The 10,636-nt window shown below is 34.1% G+C and overlaps 1 protein-coding gene across 1 annotated transcript; it reads left to right on the top strand.

Annotated features, from left to right (window-relative positions):
* The first annotated feature begins 8,449 nt into the window (after window positions 1-8,449).
* Window positions 8,450-9,934, top strand: LOC128921618 (uncharacterized). Its single transcript, XM_054229718.1, has 2 exons — window positions 8,450-9,330; window positions 9,410-9,934. Exons 1-2 carry the CDS (start codon window positions 9,035-9,037, stop codon window positions 9,477-9,479), a joined length of 366 nt encoding a protein of 121 aa, XP_054085693.1. The 5' UTR covers window positions 8,450-9,034; the 3' UTR covers window positions 9,480-9,934.
* Window positions 9,935-10,636: the final 702 nt, after the last annotated feature.

Below are 10,636 nucleotides of genomic sequence, written 5' to 3'. Positions count from 1 at the left end.
TGCCCCCTCATATTGCGATCCTTCATACTAAATTTTATTTCCATAGCTTTATTTATGGCTTAGTTATGGCACTTTATGTGTTTTCGGTTTTCGCTATTTTGTGGGCGTGGCAGTGGTCCGATTTTGCTCATTTTCGAAAGCAACCTTCCTATGGTGCCAAGAAATAAGTGTGCCAAGTTTCATCAAGATATCTTAATTTTTACTCAAGTTATAGCTTGCACAGACGGACGGACGGACGGACAGACATTCGGATTTGAACTCCACTCTATACCCTTTGGTATATATAACCCTATATCTAACTCGTTTAGTTTTGGGTGTTACAAACAACCGTTATGTGAACAAAACTATAATACTCTCTTTAGCAACATTTGTTGAGAGAGTATAAAAATATTTTGAAGTTGATTTGTTGCTTTGTTAAGAAATGTTTTGAAGTTTTATTGTAATACTAGCAGACCCGGCGAACTTCGTACCGCCTTAGCGTAAATTTGGTGCACTACTTTATTTTGTATAGCTGACCTATCTTATGTATGCGTACCTATTCAATTTGAACTGGAATCTATAATATACTCCATATAAAAATGAAAACTTATTACAAATTGTTTGTATGGGAGATTAGAAAGGTGTAAATTTTAGGCATTTTTTTCTCTCCGTAAGAAACATCCTCAAACCCCCTGGAATACACACAAAAAAGAATCAGCCAAATCGGTCAAGCCGATTTCATGCTATGTCCTGACAACGGAAAACGGGTTTAATTTTTCGTTTTTGTGGCTAAGGTATATATTAAATTTGTAAATTTTTCAATGCAGTGAACAAATTCTTACGCATAAAGATGAAAACGTTATACCTTCTTCAAAATCGAGGTTGATTTATGTTAAGCAGCATGATAACAACTCACACTACTTTTAATTGCAAGTGACTGGGGATAATCCAGCAATTTTAAATAGTCTGTGAGATAATTGAATACGTCATCCTGGTTTGTAGCTGTGTCAACTCTCCTGAAATTCTAAATTGTCGCATTAAGATCGAAGAGATTCTTGTTTTTTTACCACCAATATAGGTCATTCAAGCAGTCATTTATGGTTATCATATTGTGGTTTCATGTCAGGAAAAACACGATGAATAAGCTTCTTCTTTGAGTCAATGAAGTGACAGAAATATGTTGGAAATGTTATTAATCCATTGAGGTGTCAACTGGGACCCTACCATTTCCAACTGCTTCTACAATCGCAATTTGATATTGTTACAAAAACACTCATATGTTATGTGTCGCCATAAAGTAGATGATTTTAATCATGCGATTATCCAGGAATACTTGGAAGAGTCTGGCGTAAATCACCTGCCAACAGAATCATGGCTCCACCAAAAAAGTTTTGGTTGTCGCGTAAATCTTTTGAAGTCCTTCGCAGTGCCTCCAGCGACTTCATGAATATCTGGAAAATCTTCGCTATAGCGCTACTTTTGACGATTTTGCAGACTGGTATTTCTTCGATTTGCAATTTAGGAATAATTTCAAGGCCGAATGTGACGTTGGTTTGCCTACTAACAGTTGCCAAGTCGCCCCTATTCCCGTTAACCTTGGTGGTGAAAATGAGTGAAATTGGTTCAGGAATTACATCAGCCCTCATATACTTTATATGATGATTTTATATTGGACTTTATGCCGAATATATGGGTCAAATTGTGTGTTTTGTTAAAAAAATTAATGTTCGGTTGCACTTAGCCTTTCCTTATTTGTTACAAATTGTTTAGGGCTATCGACACAACCTTATACAGTTAAACACTGACAAAAATATTTCAACAAAGCAACAATGACAACCTTCAAAATGTTATTATTTTTTGTTTTCTTTTTTCATATTTTTGTTGTCAATTCAAATAAAATGCTCTTTTTATTATCTTCCTCGCAATTTTTCCATATTTACTTAATTTCTAAACCTTTCCTGCCCTTCCCCGAATATTTCAAGACTTCAATTAGCCAGATCGGTTTGGCCGTTCTCGACTTTTTGCGAGACTAACGAACAGCAATTCATTTTTATATCTATAGATTAGAAATTGTTTGTATGAGAATTTAAAAAAGTGTGGATTTTAGACTTTTTCAGGACCTTATACTTCAAGGAATATTGCAAAAAAAGAATTAGCGAAATCGGTTCAGCTGTTCTCGAGATATGCGCTTAGCAACACATTTTGCGATTCATTTTTAATTAATTTTTCTTAAATTCGTTTTTTAATACTTCACTATTAAATTTTTCACTAATAATTTTCCAACATACAAACCTTGTCCTAACAATAAAGAATTCATAAAACCAAGAATCATCGGATTTGGTGCAATCGTTCGAAAGTTATGGGCGTACATACATTTCGAAGGTCCATTTTTATTTATATAGAAGAAGAAGATAGATGTGTTTTGTTAGAAAAAAGTACAAAGACAATAAGAAAAGCAATTCAAGCAACGGTGCGTTGCTGCAAAATAAGTAACTGTAAAACAGAGTAAATATAGTTGACACTGTATTGACATATCTACATACATGCATACATACGGCAATTTATGCGAGCATTTGATTGTGCTGTTCAGCGTTATTTCACTTGTTCTGCGATCATTTATATATGCAAACTTTTTTGCTTTGTACTTTACTTCAATAAGTTATGTAGTAAAAGATGCAAAAGATGGAAGAGAGAGAGTGCATACATATGTATGTACTTTACTTCATTACGTTATGCTGGAAAAGATGTGCAGAGATGGAAGAGAGAGAGTGCGTGCCGTAAACGATAAAGAGCACACGCACACACACAAAGCGCGCTTCGCTGTAGACTGCGTTTGGTGAACGAAAAACCTTATGCTTGCAATATTTTTGATTTTTCAAAAACTTCAACCCGAAAGAAAAAGGATTTGATTTCGGAAAATCAAAAAAATAAGTATGCCACTCGCGAGCCTAGAGCAAATGCTTTATTTAAAAAAAAATTTATAAAAATCGCTTCAGAACTTTAGGTGATTAGCCGTTACAAACATTTTTCATATAAGCGATTTTATATAATTAGTATAGATACAAAAACCCGATTTGGGACCCCAAATATATATATCTCGCAAACCAATAGAGATATATAAACCAAACTTTCTGCAGTCGTTTCTTTTAGCCATTTCCTTATACATTCCAAAAATGACAAAAATCAGATAATAACCACGCTCCCCTCCCATACAAAGGTTAGGTTGAAAATTACTAAAAGTGGGTTAACTAACTAACGAAAAACGTCAGAAACACTAAATTTTTCATAAGAAATGACAGATGGAAGCTGTACTCAGATTTTTTAACAAAATGGAAAATGGGCGTGGCGTCGTCCACTTATGGGTCAAAAACAATATCTCAGGAGATACTCGACGGATTTCAATGAAATTCGGTATATAATATTTTCTTCACACCCTGAGGACACTGGTGGAATATGGGCGAAATCGGTTCACAACTACGCCTACTTCCCATATAACTCAATTTTTAATCCTTCTGATTCGTTCACTTTATAATGTATACATAAGGAACCGATAAAGATAGCAAAATAAAACTTTACACAAATACTGTATTTGAGCTGTAACATCACTTGTGGAAAAATTGTCAAAATCGAACCATGACTTTTCAAGGCCCCTGATATCAAACATGAAGAACTCAGTGCCTTTTCAGTTATTGCCATTTTGTGGGCGTGGCAGTGGTCCGAGTACGCCCATCTTCGAACTTAACCTTCTTATGGTGCCAAGAAATACGTCTTCCTAGTTTCCTTAAGGTATCTTAATTTTTACTCATGTTCACAGCTTGCACTGACGGACGGATAGACAGACATCCGGATTTGAACTTTACTCGTCATCCTGATCATTTTGATATATATAACCTTATATCTAACTCGTTTAGTTTTAGGACTTACAACCTACCGTTATATGAACAAAACTATATTACTCTCGTAACAACTTTGTTATAAAAATATCTTTGGTTTTTATATATTAGATGATGCTTATATGTTCTATATTACCCATACAAACGGTAGAATCATAAATCACATGATACATGATTGATCTATTTGATACAGACTTAAGGCTTATATATGTATGTACAAAAAATTAGCAATGTAAGAATGTAATGGATGCGAAAATTGGACGATTAAAAAAAAGTATTTAAATTGAGTTCGAATATATTTAAGCTTTGTCGAAGTGTATATATTAATTAACGTATAAGGTCTTCTAAATCTTTAGAATCTCAGTATAAAAGCTACATTAATTTCAGTCTTTTGATTATCAAAAGAAAGTTTTTTAATTTTGAAAAGAATTACTTCCAACACAGGAATATGTGATTTTGAATGTATGAGTATAAGTTGTTGTCGCAGAACTCAAAGAAACTAAAGTTTTGTAACCAAACAATTTCTTGAGTCCTGAACATTAGAATAAGTCGTCAGATAAGTAGATTTTGTCCTTAAATCGTTGCAAATATTATTCTATTTTAGTCGGTGTGGATTATTTTTGTATTCTCAAGATATACGACATACATTTTTCAGCTTGTTGTTGCTAATATATGATATATCAGCATATATCATCCTTTGCCTGGTGTCTTCTCAAAAATTTTTATTTTTACATTACAAGCTCTACTCAGAATAAATATTTCGGTGTTGGATTATTAGCACGCACGCCACCCACTTTCGCATACTTAGAATTTTTCGAACGATAGGTTTAACACATTTCTTTGAAATCTTTAGAGTGTCATCAACGTCGATCAGCATTATTTTACGAGTCATTCCAAATCATTTTCCTGATTCCTTTTCCAAAATCTTTTATTGTGAATCTAAATAAGGTGCTACTATTAATTACAGTTAAATGCAGGAAAAATTTTTATCACACACACATATATAGAGATAATGAACCTGCCTATGCATACACCAGCATATAAATAGTTCCCTCAGTTTATTTAAGTATCAGTAAGTGCAGTTTCTTGTTTGCTGCTCAAGCCTCTTTGTACATATTCTCATGTATCTACTATCCTTTTTTATGTTTTTGTGATCGATCACGTAATAAAGGCAAACTAGCTCAGCACACCTACAAAAACTACACGAAAACACGACCCAATCTTATTTCTAACATTCTAACATGTTGTGCAATTTTTATGTATTTTCCTTTGCCTACTTTTTGGCGCAACACCAACACGGCTCATGTCACACAACACACATATGCATGCATGCAGGGCATTTAGCTCCGATGCTGTAGGCATTGGAAATTAAATGCCAAAAAATCCATAAATTGCCACTTATGACGCTAGAGCGCATCGTAAATTAATTTTCCAGCTCGACCGTACAGTTCGAACGTGATTCACTTTGGATTGAACGGAGACGAGTGCAGATGAAATGCGGCAGAGTGCTCCTTTTGACAGCAGATGTCATGAGTCGAACCACATTTCGGCCGTACGGCTGGTTTGTGGCGCCACAAAGTGCTGAAACGAAAAGAACTTATCGTCGATTTTATAAGGATGACCAGCAAAACATGTAAATTTTAAACTCGATATTTTGGTCAATCCTCCAGGTGGTTTGGCAGTCAGCAATAGCGACGGTCAATTTTTTTTTAAGTTTTTGGGTACATTTTGTGGCAAAGCTTTTGTGGCAACAACTTGCAAATGCAAAGTGCAGACAAGTCATGCTTGGGCTTACGCCTACACAAATTCGATGCTTTTTGAAGGAGCACACATACCTATATATATACTACACAATTTATGATAGGTCCTGTATGTTTATGTATGTATGCGTGGATGGTACCTGTCAGTTGTGAACAAGAGCACATAAAAGTGTTCCTTGAAGCTCGTCCATCATTGCGGCAGCAGTTAAAAGCTTTCATTAAAAATTCATTTTTCTTATTTAATACAAGACAAGCTGAAGATTTTCACATATTTACCATACACTTCTTCTTCATATGTACCAGGAGGGATCTAAGGTGAAATACAAGTAAATAAAAATTATTTTACAGTTTAATTGAGCTTTATATTTTTTACAACTTTCTTTGATCAATTTCATCAGAAAACAAATAATTTTATTTGTCCACTTTTGGACATACACTGTGGATAATCTCGCTTCCCCACCAGGCTCTGATTACGTATTATGAGAATACAAAGCCTTCCTTTGGATTCCTATTCTTAGCTTCATAATCAGACAGTTTTTTTTGAAGATTACCGACAGATTTATGTCTGACCCCAACACAATTGTTGAACTCTACATCTTTTATGACGCCTTGTTTAATTACAACACGTAATTAAGACAAGGTATTGCAAGATTAATGAAATGATTAATAGTAATCCAGTTTTTTTCTGAAAGCGATTTCATTGAATCGAACTTTTTGTTCTGATTAATCGAATCATTAATCGATTAATTACTAAATAATTATAGAAATATTGAGAGGAGCTTCAACTATTCTCGACCCACAGTTGATCCTAAAGCTCTTGCCTCAACAATGCAGTTTTTGAGAAATGATATGGAGGACACAGACGAAAGTGGAATTGGAAGCAAAGTATCGAAAGGATCTTTGGAAAATGATTTTGAAATATGGGCCGTTCATAAATCATTAATTCATCGCAAAAGGCAAAGGCAGAATAATGAAACATTTCCACAATATATGCTATGTAAGTTTTTATTGCCAAGTTTTAGACCTGAAACGGAACATTGCCGAGCCAAGAAAAGAAATGATGACTGTTTATCCTAAACAATATCTGTATCAATATCAAACTTAACTGCAACTATTTCCTTGTCAAATATTCCCAAGAAACTTTGATTTACACAAAGATTCAAACTAAAGAATGTATTAACTAATAAATTAACTCAATTAAAGCTTAAGAAAACTTAGTTCATTAAGCTTAATTTCATAAGGTTTATTAACTAAAACTAAACAAATTATTCAAGTAATCGGTATTACAATACATATTTACGTTTTTACAAAAGTACTTGGTAATATAACCTCAATGTTCAAGTACAACGTATCATGCTTTCTAAAAGCTTCCTGCATTTCTCCAATAGAATGGAGTCCAACGTTTGCATAACCACCTTCTTATTCTGCAAATTTCTAACAGAAATGATTTTGATTCTTAATGTGTCTAAATATTGATGCCGATCCATTCTACCGTTTATTCAAAGAATTGGGCTCACTCCATGTCAGATAAAACCACCATATGGGATAGGATTTAATAACCGACATTTAAGGCGATGAACGGTGCAATTATTTATCATTTAATTATTTAATTTAAATTAAATCCATTTAATAAATTCTCGTTTCATCACTTCACAGCGCTTTTGCCTGAAGTCCTAATCCTTACGTGGCTTTGCGTAGTCGATTCTGCATATGTCTTTTTGACTGGTGTGATTTTTTACAATCAGGCTCCCAAAACGTTATGCGCCATATAAATTTGTCTCTACATTCTTATGTGATATAGTATTTAACCCATATTATTAATTAATTTCCCTCAATTCTGTCATACAGACTTAAAAGAATCGGTCCTGCTTTTCCGCAAAATGGATGTTTCTTCATAAATTTTTGACTTTCGTGGTTATTATCCTTTTATGTTTATATTCAATTAGGTATCGTCAGTATTTATAAGTTTAAGGTCATTATAAACCATTTTCCAATAACAATTCAATAAAGCAACAACAGTTAACAGTTACATAATGCATCGCTTATAATGGCACATTTTGGCTAGAATTTATTACCGTTTTTGAATACTTCACTTCCTAAAAATGTGCTACTTCGATGATATCTCAAAATTATGGAAAATTTAATCAAACCAATTCAAAAAACATACGATGGAAGATAATGGGACTTATTATCTGATTATTACGAAAAAAATAAACACAATTAGTTAAAGAAAAGTACGAAAAGTCTTATAAAAAATCAGCTTCAATTAAAATGATAAACATATGATAGCGTTTTTACACAGCCAAATTAATTGATCAATCAAAATTTTTATTGAGAAACCCTTTTTTGCCTTTTACACTGCCGCCTACTTGATAACCGATCAGCTGTTTTACATTTTTGTTTTTGCTTTTCATAAGAAGTTGGAAAGTTTCTTCAGCTGATTGATATTTTTAGCAGCGACATCTACCTTAGCTTTTTTATCAAAAAATTCAGCCAATCGCTGACAAATAATATATATCGTACGTCTTTGTCGCAGAGTTGCATTTGATTTTCAAGTCGATTTAGATTCAATTAAAAATAAATGTAGATTTTTTTTGTATTGTAAATCGATCTTAATAAGCAGGCAGGTTAATTGATCAATTAGCTCCTGTCTAAAAAGCCTATAATCGAGCAGAGGCCGGTTAATTTTTCAATTAGCTCCTGTGTATAAAGACTATAAAGAGTAAAAATTTTGTTTTCCGTAAATTTTTTATGTACTTTAAGCTAGCTTGGAATTTTCTGATTATTCACATTAATTTTAATTGATGTTTCTCCAACCTAACAGGTCAACCAAAACTGAACAAATTATATATTCGAATTAACCGTTTGACGTTGTCATGGGATTGTATAAAATAAGGAGGACTTTTTCGTTCCACTGTACAAAAAGCAACCAAACTCCAACAGCTGTTAGTTAGTATTTCAATTCATTAAGTGACTATGTAATAACCGAAAAATGAAGCAATATTATTCTTGAGCAAATACGAAAATTAAATAAAATCTGCAAAGTATAATAAAAGTAAATAATGCTGAAATGTCAGCAAAATTAAAATGCAACACAACAATTTCCACAACAACTCCAAATATTAACAGCAGTAATACTTGAAGATTTACTTCAAATTGTACACTAAGGACTAAGAACGAAGATTTGTGCACTAAGAAGCGAGCAGAGTATTTATTTGCGAATGTTTTGCAATTTAATTTTTATATCAACAAGCGAGCGACAGCAGAGCCCACGAGCACACAAACAGTTGGACAAGTTGGAACAGACAGACAGACAAACAGACAAACAGAGTGAGGATTGGATAGGGCAGGCACGCAGGCCAGAAAACAAGCCTGAGCAAATACAAGAAGTTCGTTGTGCAAATGAAGAGGCGCATAGTTGAGCTGGCTGGCTGGTGTTTCATTTCAGAAATTCAATTCGAGATGCAAGCAATAGCAAGGAGCAGACAAAATGCCAACAAGCGGCCACCGGATGCAGCAGCAATGGCAGCATCGGCGCTGCTGCCGAGGCAGATGAAGCCCCGGTTGTACTTGGACTTACAGCCGCTCATCAGCGCTGTTCGACGCCTTCGCTTCGGTATGCTGAACTCAAATTTCATGCATCACTTCCGCATTCGAAACGCTTGGGTGCACGAAGAAATCCAAGGTATTTGCTGCTGGTAAGTTGGAAGCGCCGCCTCCGTTGCAACGCACTGAAATAATTTCACTTCTTATTAATTTTTCTTGGTGCCTCGGCAGTCAGGGTTGGACGGTTAACGCCGTGTTAAAATTGACGCGCCGCATCGTGTTTTTACAGTTGAGCGGGTGAAGATGTCGAGAGAGGAGAGAAGCCATCCTGCGTGAGTTGGAAATCATGTCCGAGAACTTGGAAGGCGCGCTAACAAGTTGCTGTGTATATTGAAAAGAAAGTTCTTAGAAATTCAAATATTTTTATTTCATTAACCAAATAAGTTTAGTGTCAATCGCAAATTGCAAATTGCTACCGTTAAACTATGATAATTAAATTTTGCACACACACTCCGTTGAACAATTGTCGTGTCAAAAGTTTAATGCGTTTTGATTTCTTACAGTTATTTTCTGTAATATCAAGGTAAATTTTTAGCCTTTTATATCTAATTGATGGTATCGAGTTCAGTATAGTTCAAGTTTCCATAATGCTTAGAAAAACAGTTACTCCTAACTTGTTGCCATATTTTATAATTTGAGTATATATGTTTGAACAATATACTCACATATACATTTTAAAAGAACTAAAGGTCCGATTGCGTGAAATTTATCGATCTAAATGAATGCCAATATCATACTCAACACAATATCCCTATATAAATTCTGATCTGTTGTTAGCGCTAAAACAGACGTTCTCACGAATCACGGAACGGAAATTGGAAATTGACAGCATTCGACAAAATTAGGAATGCTTTCTACGCTCAGAAGTGAAGTTATCAAGTAAGTATACTATTTTGCAGCCTGTATCGCATCTAAGAAAGTGATTAATAAATTCAATGGAAAGTCAACAATAAGCATAGAAATCCTCATATTCCGTATAGATGGCTTATAGTTTTAGCTGATGACAAACACTTTTAATTGATTAGTGATTAATTGTGACATGTATTGGCATAAGTGTTTTGACAAATATGTTATGAGAATGGGATGTTTAAAATCAATACGAAAATTATATTAAGACGTGTCGGTACTAAATCAATAAATTTGGAAGGATCTTTGGAGATATCCCTTTCCGAAAGAAAGTGACTTTAAAAATTATGTCCTGTCTAGCTTTATTTAACGAAGTTGTTATTTTGGCTCAGAAGGAAGCTAACATTTTATAAAATAATTTACTCTGCACTTTGAGATGGCTAGTCCAGAGTAGTGACCCCAAAATGATTCAAATGATATGTTATCTTCCGGGCTTTGTGCCATGGCACAATATCCAGTTGCTTCTTCAGTAAATCTTTCTCCGGAAGTAAA

This window comes from Zeugodacus cucurbitae, chromosome 4 (assembly GCF_028554725.1).
Source record: "Zeugodacus cucurbitae isolate PBARC_wt_2022May chromosome 4, idZeuCucr1.2, whole genome shotgun sequence".
NCBI lineage: Eukaryota > Metazoa > Arthropoda > Insecta > Diptera > Tephritidae > Zeugodacus > Zeugodacus cucurbitae.
This window is presented reverse-complemented; position numbering and strand designations above follow the sequence as displayed.